Genomic DNA, 21,952 nt, shown 5'->3' on the forward strand with positions numbered 1-21,952 from the left:
GCTATCCTAGCCACTGAGCCATCCTTTTTCGTTCTCGTGCCACACTTGCAAGAGGCTTCCCGCTTGATAGAAACAACACTAATACAAACAATTCTCACTTAGATCTAATAGCAAAGAATGTTGGGGCATTTCAGAGTTGGGGTTACCCTAGGTGCCAGAGCCACGACGCAAGCTGCGCTCATTTTTTGCGGCTCTGACACTCAGGGATGTTGGGTGTTATGCCCTTTTCTGAATGCACACTGCAGTGGAATGAGGTAATGAATTAAAAAAACTTGCCATTTGGTCATGCATCGGCCCTTTAAATATTTTAGGAGCTGCAGGTGGTATCATTATCGGTCAACAGCTTTACTTAGACGTTGGTTCTTCTTTGTCGAAGACAGCAGATATACCTTCTATTTTAAGTTCATCAGAAAAGAAAGTCTCTTTTATGACGGTGTTGAATAAATCTAGCAATAAAGCAGAGAGAATATATCATTTTGGGGGAAAGGGGGGGGGGGGCTTCCAAGTAATTCTTAAAACAGCCCAAAATATCTTGTTTTGGCCGACTGAATGTTTAGCCCTCCAAAGGTTTTAAGCCCCTCCCGCACGTAACATGCTCCACAGTCCCTGCGTCTATAGGCAGGATTTACCTTGGAAGGGGAGATTTCTTCTTAAAGCGTCGACACTATTAGCTGTTTTAAAATTGTTTGCTTTTTTTGTCCAAAAGTGATTGATCGGAATACAATACCCATTCTTCTTAGGGTTCGAGTGCTCAGAATGTACCAATGAATTTCCTATGTTGTAACTGGAAAGGTCTGTTAGCGAGATGGTAAGATAAAAGGCAGCTCTGGGACCGCAAATAATCAGCGAAGAACCAATTTAACGTATGTGAAAGTGATATATAAGAGCTGTCATACCCTTGGAATCAACAGGAAAACTTTTTTCAAGGCTAGTTTGAGAAATGAAAAAAATAAAGGAATCTAGGCGCAAAAAAGCAATGCAAGTTTGATAACTGTTGAAAAGGGGGGAAAGGTACCTTGCTCAGCTGCTAAATCTCGACATTTTCAGCTTTAAGACCTTTGATGTCTTCCATAACTAAAAATTCGTGAGCAATCTGACGAAATTGTATTAGGAGTAACATTCAGAAGTTAAAGGTTGAGCTGTCTAGTTTTTGAAGCCAAAATTGCCCAAACAGGTAAGCAGTACGGTCATCAAGTAGTCCTAACATACAGGAACATTTGCAAGCTAACATAATCCCATTTGTTTTAATCTTCATGCTCCACAAGAAAAAAAGCTAACATACTAATGAGACAAAACATCTTTCTACTTCTGATTTTTATTTACATTCTGATAGGTCAGATGGGCAAAGCTAGTATAGGCGTCATAATGCTCTACTTACGTATATATGTAGCTGAAACACAGTAACATTAGATGCAGGACAGTATCTATGTATACATTTAAATATTTTGGGTGATATTACAGTTTGCACGGTAGCTGGAGAGTGGCTCGCGAAGGGGCTCCTTCTTGCTATTTGATAGGAGGGGCGAGGGGGGCCAAAGTGCCCTGTTCATAAAATTACTCTTGACATCGACCTTTGGTAATTATCAAAGAAATCTTAAGAATTCATATGCAATTCTAACTGTAGCGCCTTGTTTATGACAAAATTTCTCAAAACTTGTAAAAGAATTTCTTGAATAAAATTTCTCATGACAGCAATTAACAAATTTTCAAAATAGGAAATCGAAACAAAATGACAGTTGCAAATAATTTAGTAAAAGCTTGGAAATACTCTCAAATGTCTTTTTACTGAAACCTGCCTCCCTTGCCCCTTGGTTGTTCCAGCGTTTCTGACAGTTTATATTTTGAAAGAAAATCTGTTGCACTGTATTTAACTAGTAAGCACGAGCGTAAGATTTCTAGCCGATGAACTTTAAGGAGTTTCTAACGAGCATACACTGCATTAGAAAATGCTTCACGAGTTTGCAGAGGCTGTCATACTTGGGTTTTTCGATTCTCCTCAATTAATTTAATCATTACGGGTAGGGTATTACATCAAGTATGAGTACAAAATCTAAAAATACAGTTACAGTTAAACTTTCATGTAGTATATGTAGGTATTTTATACGTTTATGTTTAATATTTGTTATCAGACATTTTGCTTTATATGCAAACGAGATACCGTGATTTTGACTATCCAAAGTTTATAGTCAAAGTGTTTATCAATAGGATTTATAATCTTACCATTTACATAAAAGAATTAAAGCAGTTAAATTTTTTATTATAAAGAAATGTTTAAGAAACTAAAACAACCTTTCCATTAGTTTTGTAAGATTCAATACATCATCCATTTTACATCTTGTGCCATCGTCATTAACACCATGTTTTCTTTCCAATACCTCGTGAAAAATTTAGATATTCAGGTCCGTTATCCAGCCGCGTCTGGATAAGTCTGTACTGCTTACGTCAGTATCGGAGCTGACTCGTTATCATTTACAATTATTTTCACATTTTCCATTAAAGGCAGTCAAAGTAACAAAGGAGCTGCAGATGGACCACTGATCTTTAAATCGATGTAGCTTATGTTGAGGCTATCATCAGTTTGAATTCTGAATAAATTATGAATGAAAATTTAGGTATCAGGAAGACATCCAATATTTCAAACATTTAAGTTTGGGTAAAATGAGACATAAATGGCACTGGAAATAAGTGTGGTTTCTTTCCAAATGTGATGACCAGAAGAACAATTTCAAGGGATTTTCTTTAAAATTAAATGCCATGTAATTGAATAAGAATAAGATTAAATGTAATTGAATAAAAGTAGTATTATGTTTGTTCCAACAATATCTTCCAGAAAGTGTTTTTTGTATTCATATGTGTTTCATGTTGGTCCACATGGCCCTGTTATAGTTTCTTACTACAAAACAAATTTTCCTTCACCTTGTCGATGCAAAAGTTTATCAAACAAATTTACAATTAGTCAAAAATCTCAAGAATAGTCATTTTAGTCACGAAATATGCAAGGACAGCAAAGGCATCAAAAGATTGGAAATAGTTGTACAAATATGCCTCACCTAATGTTTGACTACAACTTTTAATGTTTAAAACGTGAAGCTTAAAAGAAACAAATTGTACACTACAATTAAGCATGATAACCTGTCTAAGCACTTGGAAAGGAAGGATTTCTGTGCGATATCAAAAGCAGAGTCCGCTAGTCCAAGTAGCTTAAGAAATAAGTTTGCTAAGGAACAGATGGATAAATTAGAGACAGAGACTTGATTAGAGTGTGTAAGGGGGAAAACAGGGTTTCTTTGTTAGAGTATGTTCATTCCTCCCACTGGTGGAATAAAACCCCTTCCAACGTCCTGTTTGATGAAACGAAGGTATAGATAATATTTGCCCCGGGATTCAACGGTACAAATACTAGTTTTATTTAGCCTCTTGTCATAACAATAAGCCTCTTTATCGAAAATTTATGGTGCAGCCTCTGCCAAGAGAGCTCGTGAAGAGACGACAACTTGCAGTTGACCAAGAAAAGTGGTTATCAGTTTCCAAACATGGTTTGAGAAATAGTAATCAGTTTCCTAGCAATGCAGATGAATTCGTCCTATGCAGTGGCAGAAATTTCGGCAGTTGGGGTGCAACTGCCTCTCCCCTAATTTAAAGTGACTCAGAAAATTTCATACGAAAATAAGATATTTGCTACCTTCGAAGTTTACTTTTCGATCTTTGTCCAGTTGAAAAACCCGAATGATGTGTTGTTTGTCCTTTTCACGTTGGCCCATAACATCCAAAAGGATCTCACGTATCAGTGATGCCTGAATGTATCCTTTGCCTGTATTGTCAAAGGCTCGAAACGTGTCGAGGTAGCTCTGTTGATCAAGCTCTGGGTTTTCTAGTTCCAACATGAGATCTATGAATTCATTGAAGTCAACCTGTCCGTTTCCTAAAATTAAAATCAAGCTTCAAATCTATGTAAGGTAAATATTCACATTTCCAAAAGAAGTTTTGAATGAAAACAGCCACTTATAAATCGTACTAACTTTACGCTCCAACAGGTGCTTGGAATACCATTGAAAAGAGAGACTTCGTTGGAAGTTGATTCTGCCATTTTACTCGTTTCTCATTGATAAGAATCTATGTTTCGCCAGAATCATATAAAAGTAGTGATATTTCTTTAAATATCGGAAGTGTCAGGATAAAAGAGAGGACGGAAGAAAGCTGCTAGGAGTGATTCTGGACAAAGCATTGTGCTTTAAACAGCAATTAAGGTCAATTTGCAAAAAGGCTGGGCAAAAGCTACATGCTCTCTCGAGAATCTCTCACTCTCTTGATACTAAACTAAAGAGAATAATGAAGGCATTTATCTTGTCACTGTCCTCTTGTTTGGATGTTCTGCGATAGAACACTTAATAGTAAAGTTAATCGTATTCACGAACGGGCATTTCAGGAACTATACCACATCAGGAATTTTCAACTGTTGATGATTGAAATTTATAAAACAAAAAGGGAGCTCAATCTTACTTTCATGAAGGATATCTCTATATCTGCATATATGTACTTGATTACTTCTTATATTATATATATATATATGTATTTTTATTTTTTCAAAAAAATTTACTTTGTAGTAGGCTTTAATTAGCTTGTATTCTGTAGCTATTTTTGTACGCCTACTTCAAAAAATAGATGATAACAATAATAATAATAATGATAATAATAATAAACTATTGCGTGGAAAAACCACCTTGAAGTAAATGGGTCGTCCCCGTTTTCGTGCAGAACAGAGGAGAATAAAGAACTTGTAGTTAGTAGAAATCGCTTGCTCACCTCTGTGTTTTTAATAGTTCACAGAAACATTGGCTGAAAACAGTATTTAAAACTCAGACCAGTATTCGAGCACCCTTTGCACACCCCTGAATACACCACTGAATCCCCTATCCATCTGCTTAAAAGTTTCAAAACTTAAAAATAACCCTGTTCTTTCCTAGACACTGAGAACCTAATTTCTAATAATTTTCTTTTAAACCATTGAGATATCGCTCTAAGGGGCTTTTCACAATGTCACAATCAAAGCATCGTTCAGCGCAGAGGCGGTGCCACGGGGGGAACTGGGAAGGACATGTCGCAAAAATTTGTCAAGGTGGAGTTTTTAATTTGCATAAATCCGTTGAAAAATTATTGCGAGGGGGGCGTAAAGTGATAAACAAAAAAATTATTTTGCTTACTTCGAAAACTGCTTCTCCACCCTCTTTTTCAAAAGCTTTATATGATCTTTCTATAAACTTTCCCCGATTCAAAATTTCACTGTGTTAAGAAGTGTTGTTGTAACGGGGTTGACTTGTGGTCCCTAACATCGTCTAAGTTGAAATGCGTTATCCTATTTTCAATAAGGGCGTGATCGCAAAGATCCTAATGTTTGTTCCTTCTCATTTTTCGGGAGCTGGTGCCGCCTCTAGTTCAGGGATCATGCTTTCCTCATCCCTTTAAAACTCGTTATCCAAAAATCTTTGACATTCAATATTGCGTTATCCGTAGAACTCGATTACATGCATTATTTAGAGAATGAATTGTTCAAAATATCTAAATAATTAATTGATTATAATTTACCAGGAGCAAATATCACTTATTTCAAGACCGACGAAAGATTTGACAGATCGCTTCGCCACACATAGCGGTGATACACGACCTTCATTTCTTGGATATCTTCTTAAAGTATGTAATTGCTCTTCTGAGCCTTATGCCTAAAACTGCAAGGGCACAAGCACCTCAAGAATATTGGAGTAGATAGCCATATGTTACCACGGCTATAGATTGGTCAATAGATAGCTATCGTGCAGCCGCTATATTAAAGGCGTGCAAAAAGTGTTGATTATGAAGACAAACAGGAAAAAGTTTTCATCGAGTATGGAAAGACTTTATGAAGACAAAGAGTCATAGAGTCAAAGAGCATGCGCGTGGAGCTTAATCATACACCAGTTCAACTTACAGCCTCGTTTTGATATATCCTTCGAATTCATTTGTACAAGATTTTTGACTGCAGATTCGGATTGAAAGCAAGAATTTTAGTCGACTTGGAAGTTTTCTTTATGTTATTGCTTCCGAAATTATTTTTATGTCAACATATTATAAATTATAAAAATTTAGAAGGGATTTGACCGTGATTGGTGACTAAGGGGGTAAAGTTTCACCCAGAAATGATAAAACCAAATCTGAGCTTAAGTACTGTAACGCATGCATTTTGATCCCAAGACGGAAGGTTGCAACACACATAAGACTGCTTTTGCTCCTTCGTCACCCCAACAAGTATATCGATACCTGCAAGTTCCGATGTACTTTGTCTGCTCTTCTATATTCACTTTCATTTCTGTTGAGTATCAAACATGAGATGCTGTACCAACTGAAATGCCTAGAGCTTAGCATATACACGAAAACAATTCGATAATGATAATCATACCATCGTTGTCAACTTTCATGCACATATTGTCAACCTCTTGCTCTGTGGGATTAAATCCAAGCGATCGCATCACTTGCTTGATGTCAGTGTTGAGGATGTACCCTGCCTGTCGTCTATCGAATGCACAAAATGCATCGTGAAATTCTGAAAAACACCGAGGAAAGATAACTTCAGCAGAAAGAATTTTACAGCGGTAAATATTAAAATAAAGTACATCAAAGCATAGTGAGTCAAACTTTTTCCCTGGCTCAACTAACAAAACTATGCTAAGCCCCAAAAGTCAATTTTACTTGTCAGACAGTTGAAACGAATTCTCTCTAATCTCAGATCACTGTAGCGGTAAAAAACCTGACGTTAAACGACCTAAAAAAAGAACCTTACTTTATAAATTATGTCAAAACAAGGTTCTTGGAGCGTGATAAAAGGAGCCCTGGCATGATAAACGTTTAGGTTGAATCCAAAAATCCTTAGAAGCACCAGCAACTTTATTGACTCTACTAAGCCCTCTATGACGGCCAAAACACATCTCTATGTAAGTCTAATTTGTACTGGACGCGAACTGGAAAGTATAGCTGGTGTCAGTATCCAATGCCCGCTTTTTACTGATGTGTTACCAGTGGAGGCCATTTGAAATATTAAATATTTAATATACTGACCTGATTATCGATAATTAATACGAAATAGGTTGACAGTTGAAACAGAAATCTGGTGTCAAAACAGGGAAATGTTACTACAATTAATGGTAGCTACATTGGCAAACACGATGTTAGGGCTTTTCTCTTGTAAAAAGTACAAAAACCAATTCACCCGCCACCCCCTCACCCCCCCCAGCAAACACCCTTAATCACGAGAGCTAGACTGTAGACATAGCACTTGTCCAACTGGCAGCACGGGCAATTGAGGATTTTTATCAGTTTTCTGCTCATAAGCTTATAACCTGTCTATTTGTGAACAAATTCGCGTTCAAAAAGCACTATTCCGTGCTGCACTTCAACGTTTCGAAGGCCATTTGAGCAAAAATAAGTTTTGTTGCAAACACTTCATGTTGGTATCAGACATGAAAGGGGTTTTCACATCACCTTAATATTGGTGTTTAACATGTTTTGTTGCTGATAGGCAAACTTTAGTAACTAATTCCAAAATAAAAGAACAGGATGTTCACAACTTGAAGATACTAGAAAAATAAAAAACCACTAGGCAAACAAAAATGTTATGAACAACTCTATCTAACTACAACCATTAGATATCATATCAATTAGTATCACTGGTGAAAAAATATCATAGTGGATTTTAATATTTTGCTTTTACTAACTATGGTGACGTCATAATGGAGTAATGCTTGCCTAGCTTAACGTTCTGGTGTGCTGGCAGTTTTCCTTACAAAACAATGAACAGTACAAGGGTAGTACATCGTAACCGATTAGATATTTTCAAACTGCCTTTTATTGTAGCTTCCCATCTTTACGACTCAGTTGCCTTATGATAGAATGTTCGATGCCATAAAGACAAATCTGCATGCACTGTAGTGTGTAGACAAAAACTGTTCTAAATTGCCTACCTCTTAATTGTTCTTCTGATAACTTTTCTCGTCTCGTTGCGTCCTACGACAATAAAAATGCTATTAATCCTTCAGCATTGCATTTTGTCGTAGTTTCAATACAACGTTTAACAGCATCAATAATAATTTAAACCTTTTATCATACAATCTGTATTATTTCATGCTATTTTTACTTTACAGCGAATGAATAAGCTGCAAAAGAACACTTCAAAGTGCTGAAATACCTAAAAGTGCTGAATATCATGTGCTGGAAATGAATACTTCAAAGCAAAGAAAACAAGAAAACAAAGTTAATTCTTTTATTGTGATATTTGTCGCTTCAGATGCACTGCGGAAGAAATATCGTTGAGACCAGGAGTCCTTTAGTAAAGGAGTATCTGAGACAAGAATCTTTTAAACAATGAGTTTCTCATATAATGCCAACACCCCCCCCCCCTTGTTCCCGATCATGCTTTGGATCCTTTAGCAGAGGGGACATTACTGAGATATATTTTTTATATATCCTTGCTATAAATGGGACGAATTCAGCAAATTAACAAAATGTACCCTTTTATATCATTTTCGAGCTTGCACCATCGGAAGCACCAAAAACAGCAACCTCTGTTGTCTGATGTTTAATCGTAATTAGCTTTAGCAGAACATTATTGTCTAAAGCGATATTTAGGTTAAATTGTCAAATGCAAGGCTTGATGAAGTAAAAATTGACAGCAGCATATGAGAAGAATGTACGGTTCCTCTGCAATTCTTCACCTAATTACCTCACATGATGTTTTCCGCCTTTAAAATTGCTTTTAAAAGAGACTTCGCAGATGGTGCAAATTATAATTTGGGTTCTATCTTTCGAAAATATCAATTTGCTTACAGCAAATCAGTGCACTGTAATTATGTTTTTCGTTCGTTTGAAACTCACTTATTGGGAAAAAGCTCTCTTTCTTAAATCAACGACTGAAAGCTACTTTAAAAATTGAAAGGCTTTGGCTCAGGTCTTTGATGAGCTTAGAAGAAGATATACAATGATGAGATGGAAGCAGTTACTCTTTCTAAGTTGCTTTTCTGCTGCCTATAAATTAAACAGCATGCAAGTGCACTGATAAATATGCGACACATTAAAACAAACAATTTAGGAGCAACAATGAAATGTAATCAATGATTGCAAACTATATCCAAAATGTAATCAAAAGGAAAAATAGATCTTACCATTTCTAGGCACACGATGTCACAATGAGAGGTGTTAAGTTTATCAGAAGAACCGATTGAAGGGATTGACCCAGACGGTAGTGAGCAGTATGCCGAACGATGATTGTGTTCAAAGATCTGGTCACAGACCTTCAAGATCTCATTCAGATGCCAATCCACAATATTCTGGGCACCAGTTCGTCAGAAACCAGTAGTCATGGGCACCTGCTATTTGTTTCTTTGTTGCTAAAGCCATTCTCTAATCCTGGACAATTATCATTCATACTGTGTTAACTCTTAAGCATTGGCGAAAAAAGTAAATTGATAATTATATTTATACGCTTTTCTCTCGTTCAAGAAAGTGGCTGAAAGCATGACGTGAATCTTTTTTAGTTGATTCAATCTGTTTGTTAAGTATTTATAGATTGCGAAAACGCCAGGGAAATTGTCAGCTGTTGAACGTAGTCTAAAATTTATATTAAATATCTACGTTTGGCTAATACAATGAGAAGTATATCAAACGAAAAAGATGAAAATAAGGTCCCGCAATGGTTTTCTTCTTCGATTTGTTCCAGAACTAATATATTGATTACTGAAGGAGTGTCTTTTAACTTTAATTAATCTATTTACCGCATTTGGTTTGTCGAGCTCCCGGCAACTCTCAACCGAATTGTGAAAAAATCGGCATTCATAAAAGATGTAGTTTGATAAAACAACAGAGCATCACTTCTTATAAAAATTCGGGATTCGGAGAAAACATTTTGTCAGAACCCCTTGAAGTTTCCAACAATAATCTGTACCATACATAAACCCTTGTGTAACAAGCCCGGTAAAAAATTTGCTGGCCCGGCAGTCTCGAAAAATTGAATGACCCGGGCACTTTTCTATTTCCCCTTGTCCCTTGCAAGTTAATTCAAGAGTGTTTGTCCACACTCAGTTTTAAGTTCCCCTTTTGCTTACCTGATTAAAGATTAACAGAAATGTTTTCAACAGCGCTCTGTGAGGGCCATTTCTCGGGTCATATTTTACTTATCTCCTGCCAGCCCAAGTCAAATTTTGCTTCCTTGAAATATTTACCTGCTATTCTCTCTCTGGAACTCTCTGGTTTGTTTCATAGGGGTGTTACAAGCAAAACCTGTAACCTAAGGAAAGGCAGGGGATGTACTATTCACTGCTAACTACCAGGATAAGCTCGCAAATCATGACACAAACAAGGCACGCAAGCGTACGGCTGGATTGATAGGAGGTAAGGAGCTGTAGTACCTAGAGATGAAGAGGTCGTCGAGACTGATAGCAAACTGGGATAAAACCCTTCGTTATACTGTGTTTTTCGAATTTCTTTTCTTGATTTTCTGCTTGAGTGCTTTGATAAGGAAAACCCGTCTTTATAAATATATGGTCATCTGTTACTTGATTTAGCAGATCTTCGGGTGACCATTGTCACACTTTCAATGAACTCTTATACAACAAACAGACAAGCAAAAATCAGTTTCCTAGCAATAATCAGATTTACATGAAACTATTTCTTTGAAATAATTCATGGGTATTGGAAGATATTCGTGACAAAGCTTGGAAACTTTTAATAATAATAAAGATTAGTAAGCAGCTTCGTTTTGTCAAAGAAACACGACTCCTTTTCAGCATTCAAAACTTCGTTAGCAGTCATTAGGAGAGACAACGATTCTTTTGCAACAATTTCATTAGTTCTTAAACAATTAATTTACAAAAACATGGCAACTCAGAGGAAGGGGAAAATCGACGTTGCTCAAATAATGTAGCAAGGCTTTTCTTGAAGTAACGTATTTTTCATTGGCCATTTTTTGTTAACCGTTTTCACAATGAGTTCAAACAATAAGCTTAAAGAAATGTTAAAACTGCGGTGAGATAGATATAGCGATTGTTCACTCATATCAACATGAAAAAAACAACTTGTTGCTTAGGCCAGTTATCTTAAGGGCTGACTGACGATTGCATGTGCAAAACAGCCCCGTATTTGCTGCAGAACAGTTAACGAGCAATTACATGAGCAAATTACTATTGGCAAATAAAGTTACGCAAGTAATGAGGATGTAATATAGACCCATGAAAGCACGCTAAGTTGCATTGGCATTCGAATGCGCCACAACACTGGACTGACACAATCGCTGTTGAAGTCGACTTACATAGGAAGCAGTAAGTGTTTTTTTATTAAAAGTACCTGGTATACATGGAACTGATTATAAAGATGCTCCAAATACTGTGAAAATGTGACAATTGGTCGACAACCCAGAACCTACACATGCAGTTTTTTGTGCAGTTAAACTGCTTGCTGTAAAGATACGCAAATATGATATGCTCCATTGTTAAAGTATAAGAATAGCAAGCAAGCAGAAAAAAGAAAGAAAGCGAGAATGCTGCAAAATTTTACAAACAACCTTTTTCAGGCCCATGTATGTCATGTCTATTGCCTTTCTCCAGCATTATAAACGTGTCATAACAGCAGGACATACCAACATAATAAATTTATTTCATGAATGGAATTAATAAACGTAACAAAAGTATGCCTAAAAAGTAAATTTTTATAAGCCGTTGCAAGAAAATCACTGCAAGAAATAATCTGAAGTGTATTTTACGCTAATCTAAAAGGCATCGACGCGAAAATTTTTTGCTTTGAAAAGTTTTCCCCAGGACCTCCGAAACCTACCGGCAGCCCCGCTCTTATGTACCGTATGTAACGTAAGTCTTATGTGCATTAGATACTGCAAGGCAGGGTAGTTACCCTGGGAAAGCAAAATATTAAATGTGTACAATACCAGTAATGTAAAGGAAATTGTTGCAAACAAAGAAGCGCGTGCCGCCAAATCAATTTAACTCAAGTGCTGAAACAATGACAAAAGTTACTTATTACGTTTGTATGCACGTGGAGAATTTAGTAGGCACCCAGAAACAATGAACCAACTAAATAAATGAGAGATTTATGATGTCACATGTCATCAATTAACATTAAATATTTTATAATGAGGAGGCTTTCGGGTCGGAAAAGAAAGAGTTAAATATTCAGAGCCTGAACGAGGTTAAGCTTGTTCAGCAAGTGTCTTTATATACATTTATATTCGTAGTTTGGTGAAGAACTGTGACGTCAAATTGCTTGTTTCTTTTGAAGATGTACAGTCTCAAGGTGAGAAACCCTTAGTTTAGTACACTTTTGGGATTCTCTACAAAAAACCATAAGATGAAGACTTCTTAACAACATCCGATTAGTTTCGCTACAAAACAAAAATGGTAGACAATGCTCCCACCGTATTATGTCCTTCTTCAGTAACGACCTTTACAAGTAATAAACAATAAAAGTTTTGTATATTCATGTTGAATGATTTCATAGATTCGACTATAATTATAATGTTTTTGCACTTTCAATTAACTAAACTGACTTTGAATCAGATCTTTGGGGTTTTATTTACAAAGTAAAGTAAAACAATACATAAAATCTATCAATATGCTAAAACAGTATAAATTTTCATAAAGGGCAATTTCCCGCTCAATTTTTGTTATACCAAGATAATATTGCTAACTTTCAAGCCATTCAGCTCCACCATTTTTGTTTCCCTATGATGTTCTTTAAGTCTTAATTTTTTAATACTTTAATGTTTATCAGCATATGGCATCGTTTCCTGGAATTCTCAAGGAGGAAAAAGCAATAGAAACATTGAACGTAAGTGATAATTATTAGTTCTTCATGTTTTCTTTGTAGTCATTATACCAAGTCCTATACATACCAAAGAACGCAAAGCAAATGAGATATTAAAGGGGGAGGTGGGTGGCTAAACGTTTTAGCAGGGAGAAAACCATTGCAACGTGATTCAGTTTGTGTTTCAAGTCCATTTAGGGTATGATTGGGGGATGGGAGCTAGGCCCCCTGAGCCAAGTGCTTACGCTGCGTATACCAGGGTCAGTTTTGAAAATAGCAATTGCTTCCAATCAATATACGAATGTCAAAATATTCTATTGCTCCAATATTTACTCTTTCTATTGCGAACACGCTTTTTGTCTTCCTAGCTCGTTTTGAAAGTGTAAGTGTAAGTTTTAAAACCGCAATATGTGCTTTTTAAAATTATAACGAAGAAGAGAAATTGATACTTAACGTATCGTTTCAACTAAAGTGTTTTGTTTGGAATGTTCGACTTCTAGAATGAGAAAGAAAGCGCAATTTAGCGCACGGTAGTGTCGTTTAATAATATCTGCATTTCTGAGTTTAATCTGTGGTAATTTAATTTTAGAGAATCAAAGATGAGGAAGGACTATTGCCTTACCCACTACTGTTAGATCTATCAGACGAAGTGCTAATTGTATCTGATGAGCATACTAAAGTACGTTGTCTACTTTCCTCTCAGCAGTGGATCATCGATCCATCAGCCGTATGGCTAGCCGAGTAACTGGCTAATTCCGTAACTTTCTTAGACTTTAGTAACTTTTATGGTTAGAATTGGGTAACTTTGAAATCTGCTATAGGCTAGTTGTAGAAGTACTAAGAAAAAAGGAAAAAAATAGTGAGTTAGTTATATCACCGAGCAACTATGTTAAATTCTTCCATTTGTTTAATTCATCTTTGGATTTTAGATATTTCATATCTGAATTGCTTATTGTATTAAATCACTCTCAACCTTAGATGTTTTAGATTTTAACAGGCAACAACATGAGCCACTGGATTCGCAACTCTAACTAAAATGCCTAGAAAACCCTTAAAATGAAGTATGCTGCATTGATTAAGCTTTGTGTCAAAGGTAAGATCTGGTAAAATATATGGCTTTATAAAAGTGCAATAATATGTTTGGTCTTTCAAACTTTGCTTTTAGAAAATACTGGAAGCTTATAGAATGAAAAAGATTTCGAAATGCAAACTCACAGATGGCGGAAAGGAAATTGGCAATGTTTTGCTTCTGTCTACAAGCAAATCGAACGGGAAAATCCTTGCAACGCATATCTTCAAAGCAAGCGATGAACTAGTAAGTACTACTGGCATCCTTGTGATTTAGAGCACCAAGAGAGGAGGGGGTGAAGGAGCAGAGACACCGGAAAAAGGGGCGCACAGAGGCGCATTAGGGTGATGCCCCCTTGCCCTCTAAAAATTAATCAGTTTTATTTTTACTGCTACTGTTCTGTTTTTTTCCGCTTTGCTTCCTTGCCCTCACGGGACAATTTTATCTCTTTGGGAGGGTGCTAGGACTAGTTGGAATGACTTGCATACATAAATTGTCCAACTTTCTTCAAACCAATCTAAGCAGAAAAACGAAAGGAAAATATGGGAAGATACATTTGGCCGAGGGTCTAATCAGCCCACAAAAATCTCGTACACCTTGGGTAGAAATCCAATTTTTTATCTGAAAATCTTTGCAAATCCTTTTGTTTCCGTAGAAATTTCGTGCACTATTTGCAAGATCCCCTCACACTTGAGAAAATGCCAAGATAACCCGCACTGCGCTAAAATTATTCGTTGGGAGGAACTAAACAAATATGAATCTTACATCTACCAAAGCAAACAACAACAATTTCCTATGTAGAGGAGGCAGGACCATATGGGCACATAGACATGCCTGAGACACACTGTACTATGGGATCAGGGGCATATTTGTTTCTTTCAATCTTGTTTCTTTTAATCTTATTGTATATACTGTATTCATAATATTTATTTTAACTTAGAAGGTATTTAAATGCATGGCCCCCTGTAAATAAGTTTTTCTCTAACTGAGGAGATACCATGCCTAAAAAATTGAAAATGAAATGAAAAAACTTTTCCAGCGAATTTCAAATCTTAAGGCCTCTTCTTTGGCTCTACTGACCAGGAGACCTTAAAATCAGACAATTTGGTCGTTTAATTGATTCATCCTGGTATTGCCCAATTATTTCCAAATCAATAGCACGATGTAAGTCATAGGTGCATTAGATGACAAGAAAGAAATAATGTCAAAACAAAGTGCATGTAAAGCAGTGACTTTTCAATAATTTCATGATAGCTGGACAAATAATTATTTCGTTTTGTAAATTCTCTCTTGGCTACAATGCTCTCATCCGGTCCCACAGCCATGGAAAGGGCCGACTTTTTACAAGTATAGCTAAGTCTGGGGTCGACTGGGTAAAAATATCGGGGCTGATACCCCCACACCTCCTAATTTGTGCCCCTGGTTGCTCTACAGCCCTTACGGCGTCTCTGTGAAAAAGTGCTTTCAACTCAAGTTGCAATTACTTGGCATGGTGTACAGGGTACACAAAGTGACTAAGAATTTAGTTGCCCGCTCTTCTTAGCAATAAAACAAAGTTTACTTTGATCATCATTATTTTGGATAATCTTGGATGAGCTTAGCAAGACCATGAATTAAAAATATCTCTGGACAAAAAGACTTAGGTTACGAAAAGCGTTCAATTGCCTTAAAAATTCTCCGTTTACATTATCAGCTCTTCTTAAGATTATTATAGCAACAAAACTGTTGGTGAAAAAATAAAGTTAACGATAAAATTGACTCAAAATTGAATTGATTTTAATTAAAAGTTAATCGAATTGATTCCAATGTCTTAATAGAGGATTTTTAAAATAAACTTCTTTTCAGCTGGAAATGGCAAGTGAAGAAATAAACTATATGCTGCAAAGGCAGGTCAGTGTCGAAATTTGATATACATTGTAGTCAAGTACTGTATTGTCAGAATAGGTAGAGCAGAGACTTGTTTTGAGAAGCGTTCCTCTAATATCTCATCGTTGAATAATACGAAGTGGCCCTTTTGAAAAAAAATGTTTGCCAATTGGAAGATTTAAATTAGGTGGCTGTAGCCAATGAGCATCAATAATCTAAAAATTTCTAGTTAAATACATCAGTCATTAAAAATCAAGATCTGCATAGCCTTTTGGAATTCAGAACTTCGTGATTTTTGTGTACAAATGATGTGATATTTAGATTTTTAGAGACAGCACTTCTTCAAAGAATATACTAGATCAAAACAATCTATATAAAACATGCCAATTTTCAAAGATTATGAGACAAAACCAGGACAGTTAATTGTTGACAGTGAATAGCAGTTTGTGCTGTTTTTAAGCTGTCCCCTAACTCTTATATGCGGTCTTTCCCTCTGCTTAACAAAAACTCTTAGTGCATAATTGCTTTCAAACTTACAATTAATGAAAGTCTGCTGATCTTTAAAGCAATTTGGATATATTTACATGTAGGCAATGGATTTCAAGAAGGATAGGTTAGATCTTAAGTTAGATCTCTGTCAGTGAACCTTATTTTCTATCGTTATTATTTTCCTACTTCTTATCTTATCCATGGTATTTTCTGTTTAGTAATTTATAATACAGAAATATATGACGTATCTCCATCTATACTCAAGACATCATATTATTTTACTTTTTTTATTTCTTGCAGGGGAAAATGAATATTCTGAGAAGATGGAAAAAATGACGAAGACAAATGCCTGGGAACATTGAAAAACTGTTTTTAATTCAATGGATGCAAATAATATGATTGTAAACAAATTGTTTTCTAAATACCAAAATTTTTAATAAACTGTCTTGTTTTGTGATTATTCTTGCTGTGCTTTTGGCGAAATTTTAGGATTTAGCTTGTTTGGTTGATGATTACATATCTTGCAGCGATTCAAACCGCTTTGCAGTCCTCCTCGCAAAGATGTTTCGATTCTAGGCGTCGCAAACGTCTTTGACCTATCATCCCTTAGAAGATTTTCCACAGTTTTTGAGACAAAAACTTTTTCGACACAGAGAAATACACTCTTTGAGCTGCAGTTAGTTGCTGTAAATTTTCAATAGCTTTTGACGTCATTTTTGACGAATGTCACTGAAAGACGAATGTCACTACTAAAGTACCTTATGTCAGAGGAAATCTGGGTAAACTTTTTGGATAAGCTATTCAAGGAAAATGGAAGGAAAACCGGGATTCACGATAACAAATTGAAAAATTATTAAAATGGCCAAACACAATACAGGACAGATAACGAAGACAGATGGGGTTGAATGTTGAATTTAATTATAAAAGTGTGGTAGCCTCAGTTTCGACCAGCCTCCCAAGAAAATCCTTTCCATGCCAAAACAAAATGGCCGAGGCCGCAACTTCATCAACAAATGACACTATCGTCGGATCGGACAAAACTGTCAAAGAGATGGATGCAGATTTGAATGAAAGGCATACAGGTGCGGCTGAAGCACTTGAAAAAGTAGTAAAAAGTAGAAAAAGAAAATCAGAAAAGATGGACACTGATGAAGAAGTTAAACGGCCTAATTTTCCTCCGATATCTGCCGATAAATTGACGGTATAAGATATTTGAATTTTACTAATAAAGTCTGACTACATTTCGCAGCATTGAAAACATTATTTGTTTTATGTTGCTATTTACCGTTATCAATTTTTATCTTCATATTTGCCAAATATGGATCATAGAATTGGAATATTCATAGTGTGAAATTATTCTGTGCCGAAAAGTTCATGTTTTTGGACAGATAGGCCACGAATATCATTCTAATCTAAATATCTACCAAAGAAATATAAAAAAACTAGACTGTAAAGTCATTTTTCTGCGCGAGGAATGTCAGAACGATGACATTCAAATTTGTGCGGAAATTGTAGTAAAGGCTTTCGGAGATATCTTGTATTCTTTGATTTTCCTTGCAATCGGAAGTCAGAAGTTGAAACAGTGGAACTTTCACGGGAAACATGGCAAGATAAAAATAATGTGTAAGAATCTATGGCAGATTCCTAATGATGCGCAAGCGGAATGAAAGATGAAAATTATTTTACAGGGGACATGTTCACCATGCAAACCAAACTTGACAGTCTGGTATAAATATACAAATTGTAGTGACTTGCAACCAAACTATCTAAATGGCCTGAAGTTTTCTGTTAAGACCACTTTTGACAAATAATGTCTGCAGATAGAGAGATGCAAAATTTATGACGTCAACCCTGAAACTTTAATTCCTCATTGCAATAACTTCTTTATCCGGAATATCTTATATCAAACATACCAATCAATGCATCTTGTTGGAAAGTGTCCAACATTCTCATCTGGCATTTTGCATCTATGCAAGTTTAAAAACTAAAATGTCTCAACTAGCAAAGGTTTGGAAAATACATAATGTTATATGTAACATATGATAGATAAATATTGATTGAATGATAAGTTGTTTGATTTTACAGAATGGTCGAATAGAGTCAAGAAAAGTTCCTATACCACCAAACCGATATGCACCACTAAAAAATAGCTGGATGAAGATATTTACACCAATTGTTGAGCAGCTCCATCTGCAAACCAGATTCAATTTGAAAACAAGAAATGTTGAAATAAGGGTTTGTACTATTTTCAGGCCAAATACTTATACAGTTCCCATGCCTTGTCATTTCTTACGATAATCTTTCCTTCTCATAAACTATAATCTGCCTCTACAAACTTTTTTTCTAACAGTCAGCTTTATCAGCAGGCAAATAATTCATTTTGTTCAATAGGAAACCCCTAGACAATAGACAATAGGAATGGCACACTATCAATTGTTGATATCTCCAAATATTTTTGAAGTAAAATGTGACTAAACATACATCATAGTGAATACTAGAATCACATCCCAATTAACTGATACTAGAATGAAGTGAAAAAGGATCAAGCAAACAATAAGAGTAAACTCAAAGCTAAATTATACCATCTCAACAGCTAGTAAGGTTATTGGATTGCTTATCTTCAACTTCAAAGATGAACAAGTTTCTGATTTGTATAGTTTTTTATGCAAATTTATCCTATTCCAGTTTCAATTGGTCAGCAAATCAATAAAAACAAGAGCCATTTTTTTGTTGCTTTTACTTTTCATTGACTATTTCTTGTTCATGCATTAAGAAATATATTTATCAGACCTGCAAGGAAACTACAGATCCAGGAGCACTTCAAAGAGCTGCAGATTTTGTCAAGTCATATGCACTTGGATTTGAAGTTGAGGTTAGCATTTTAAATATTCATTATTGTCAATTTCTTGAACTGTTCAGAACAAGATACATTTCTATGTCAATCTGCTTTCAACTTTATCCACTGTCAAAATATATATGCTTACATAGATATAAAAGCACTGCACTGTTAGTGAGAAGTCTGCTTTTATTTTAAAAGATGAATAATTCAGTAAATAATTTCAAGCCTTGTTGCTTTACATTTAACAGGACGGATTAGCACTTTTGCGACTGGATGATCTCTATATTGAAACATTTGAAGTCAATGATGGTAAGAATCTTCAAATTGTTAGTACATAAAAATACAAGTATATTCATTTTACACTAATTCCGATGTTTATGCAAATTTTTTAGAACTGTTGGTATTGCTTTAGCATTAAAATTACAAATTAAGGTTTTGATTTTAAACTATGGTTGAATATAAGCTATGGTTGAATGTTTAAATTTTTAATTGGGTATTAGAATTCACAATTTTCAAGCAAGAAATGTCTCCTTCATACTCAAAAGCATCTTTTTGTGTTTCTGATTATATCTTGGTTAATATTAAATCCCTTCTTTGTATTTTTCTACATAGATGTGATGGTTATGAAAACTAAAAAGCAATCAAACTTTCCTTTTAGTTAAACCATTGAAGGGTGACCATTTATCTAGAGCTATTGGAAGAATTGCAGGGAAAGGAGGAAAAACAAAATTCACTATAGAAAATGTTACAAAAACTCGGATAGTCTTGGCTGATTCGTAAGTTTGCATTTCATGAAGTCTCTTAATAGAAAAAAATACACTGCAGCTTAAGGAAATATTGAAGTTATCTCAAAGTTTAGATATGTTTTGGTTGAAGAATTTTTTTCACAGTTTTTTAACAAACTGCAAAGCAAAAGCAACTTAAAACCATCCTGTTTTATAATCTTTTCATGATATGCCTAAATATTGGGATTTTTTGGCAGCAAATGAAGAAAAAAATATAACTTTTTATATTTTCTACAATAATTTTTTTGATTTTAGCATAGACAATCATATTGGTCCATAGACTTTTTTAGGAGAATTTAATGGCAATTTAATGTGAAAATTTGTCCTCATTCTAGAAAAATACACATTCTTGGTTCATTTCAAAACATAAAAATAGCAAGGACAGCAATTTGCAATCTTATACTTGGTAAGTGGCTTTCAAAAGATTTAGAATGGAAAATATTAGTATTGAAAATAACTTTAGAAATAGACTCTAAATTAATGTTATGTTAATAATTTTATGGGTTAACAGGGTGCCAGGAGGGGGGGAGCAGGTGGCTTTGGCCTCCCCACTTTTTGCTAAATAAAAGACTTAAATAAGCTTAAAGTATCTATATAGATGAACCTTTAGATTACAACAATTTTAACCAAAGTCCACAAGTAAGCAAAATGTTAGCTGAAATAAGGGCTAAAGGGGGGGGGGAGAGGACACCTCCTTTAAATACCTGGCCCCTCCAGTTTAAGAACAGTTGCACAGGCCCTGATCAAATGTCTTTGTACCATTAAGTGCCATTTGAACCTATACATGGTCATCCACCATTCTGTTAAATATATTTAGAACTAATCAGTGAACATTCAAACTGATTCAAGCATTTTGTTAACCAATGTATCATATTGTAACAGGCAGTCCACCTTCAAAAGTATATGGAAACATGCGTGCTGTTGCATCAAGAAGTGCAGAAAGATTCTAAACTGAAGAACTTATGCCCTTATGATGTTGTTGTTTTATATTATATATGTCATAAAAGATACAATCATTGTCCCAATTCTTTCTCTAGCACACTGTTTTTATTATAGTAACTAATACAAGTTTACACATATAGTTTTGAAATATCTGTGACATGTGGCAAAATCTACGCCAGAAATTCCTGTTCAAATTTTGCCTCAAAATTTGCTAAATTTACTTATCTGTAACATCTGTACAAAATCTTTCTGTAACATTTGTACGGAGGAAAGCAAGTAAAATTAAGTTACATTAAAAACATGCTTTCAAACAACTTTCAAGCTAAATTTCATGTTGAATTTAATTTTTTGTGCTTTCTTGAAATTATTCAATTCTTTATTAAGCGTGATTTTACTTAGCTGGGATTTCAGGGGAGAGTGAAAATTTGAAACAAAACCAAAAGTAGTTGAAATGTTCTAGATACAATATATCCAGATACCACATTCCAAGCAACTGTTTCACGATTTATTTCCATTTTTGTGCATATATGCTGATTTTTCTCTCCCCCAAGTTAGTTTATTATTGTCTAGCAGGTGTTACAGCATGGTTTTCGTTCTTTGACGTTTGTTTAGTCTTCATTCACCTCATTTGTATTGAATTAATAACTAAACTCCGTTTATAAATAATATAGGTGACATTGATAATTTGAATGAAAAGCTTTTAAAAATCGCTACACTTACCAACATGGAGTCAAGTCTTTAGACCTTTCTTTCAGGGGCCAAATCTCGTCTATTATTGACGGTGCCTCTTGAGGGGACCATGGCTCCTCTACTCCTGTCCCTCTGTCTGGCACAGCCTTTTGTGTAGTTTTGTTGGGCACGTTTAGTCCAGCCATGTTTTATTTAGAAAGTTAAATATTTGCTCCAATATTGCAAACAGCTAATAGCATGTCAATGTGTGTAAACTGAAGGCACAACAATTCTTTGCTAACCGAACAGTAGATTGTCGACAGCATTTGAAGAAGCTCCTACTCCCGCTGTAAAACGTGGGATAGAGGCTAGTCCCAGAGGAGGGTGTGATGTTTGAAACACGAATAAAAATCGCTAAAAATCGCTAAAAATCGCACACATACATCGCTAAAAATCCTCGAT

At 35.3% G+C, this 21,952-nt stretch overlaps 3 protein-coding genes across 3 annotated transcripts; 2 read left to right on the forward strand and 1 right to left on the reverse strand.

Moving 5' to 3' along the window:
- Window positions 1-703: 703 nt before the first annotated feature.
- Window positions 704-21,847, reverse strand: LOC135692818 (calmodulin). Its single transcript, XM_065211139.2, has 5 exons — window positions 21,542-21,847; window positions 7,989-8,031; window positions 6,431-6,574; window positions 3,683-3,922; window positions 704-2,585 (listed from the first exon to the last, which is right to left on the reverse strand). Exons 1-5 carry the CDS (start codon window positions 21,545-21,547, stop codon window positions 2,557-2,559), a joined length of 462 nt encoding a protein of 153 aa, XP_065067211.1. The 5' UTR covers window positions 21,548-21,847; the 3' UTR covers window positions 704-2,556.
- On the forward strand, window positions 10,827-16,696 carry LOC135692835 (uncharacterized). Its single transcript, XM_065211157.2, has 7 exons — window positions 10,827-11,336; window positions 12,263-12,321; window positions 12,799-12,855; window positions 13,421-13,510; window positions 13,997-14,146; window positions 15,746-15,790; window positions 16,556-16,696. Exons 2-7 carry the CDS (start codon window positions 12,307-12,309, stop codon window positions 16,589-16,591), a joined length of 393 nt encoding a protein of 130 aa, XP_065067229.2. The 5' UTR covers window positions 10,827-11,336; window positions 12,263-12,306; the 3' UTR covers window positions 16,592-16,696.
- LOC135692806 (RNA-binding protein PNO1) lies at window positions 17,211-20,897 on the forward strand. The gene is made up of 7 exons (XM_065211118.2): window positions 17,211-17,456; window positions 18,341-18,490; window positions 19,044-19,127; window positions 19,343-19,403; window positions 19,753-19,870; window positions 20,215-20,285; window positions 20,762-20,897. The coding sequence occupies exons 1-7, from the start codon at window positions 17,241-17,243 to the stop codon at window positions 20,827-20,829; spliced, it is 768 nt and encodes a 255-aa protein (XP_065067190.1). The 5' UTR covers window positions 17,211-17,240; the 3' UTR covers window positions 20,830-20,897.
- Window positions 21,848-21,952: the final 105 nt, after the last annotated feature.

This window comes from Rhopilema esculentum, chromosome 10 (genome assembly GCF_057945365.1).
Source record: "Rhopilema esculentum isolate cy_ngs chromosome 10, ASM5794536v1, whole genome shotgun sequence".
NCBI classification, from domain to species: Eukaryota; Metazoa; Cnidaria; class Scyphozoa; order Rhizostomeae; family Rhizostomatidae; genus Rhopilema; species Rhopilema esculentum.

Excerpts from the sequence above, each read along its gene's own strand:
- LOC135692835 (XM_065211157.2), top strand. Across the intron at positions 12,856-13,420 it reads AAGCAATAGAAACATTGAAC|AGAATCAAAGATGAGGAAGG; the intron begins GTAAGTGATAAT and ends ATTTAATTTTAG. Across the intron at positions 14,147-15,745 it reads TCAAAGCAAGCGATGAACTA|CTGGAAATGGCAAGTGAAGA; the intron begins GTAAGTACTACT and ends ACTTCTTTTCAG.
- LOC135692806 (XM_065211118.2), top strand. The coding sequence starts at position 17,241 with ATGGCCGAGGCCGCAACTTCATCAACAAATGACACTATCGTCGGATCG. Across the intron at positions 18,491-19,043 it reads CAAGAAATGTTGAAATAAGG|ACCTGCAAGGAAACTACAGA; the intron begins GTTTGTACTATT and ends TATATTTATCAG. Across the intron at positions 19,871-20,214 it reads CGGATAGTCTTGGCTGATTC|AAAAATACACATTCTTGGTT; the intron begins GTAAGTTTGCAT and ends TCCTCATTCTAG.
- LOC135692818 (XM_065211139.2), bottom strand. Across the intron at positions 6,575-7,988 it reads ATCAGAAGAACAATTAAGAG|AATTTCACGATGCATTTTGT; the intron begins GTAGGCAATTTA and ends GGTGTTTTTCAG. Across the intron at positions 3,923-6,430 it reads CATGAAAGTTGACAACGATG|GAAACGGACAGGTTGACTTC; the intron begins GTATGATTATCA and ends TTTTAATTTTAG.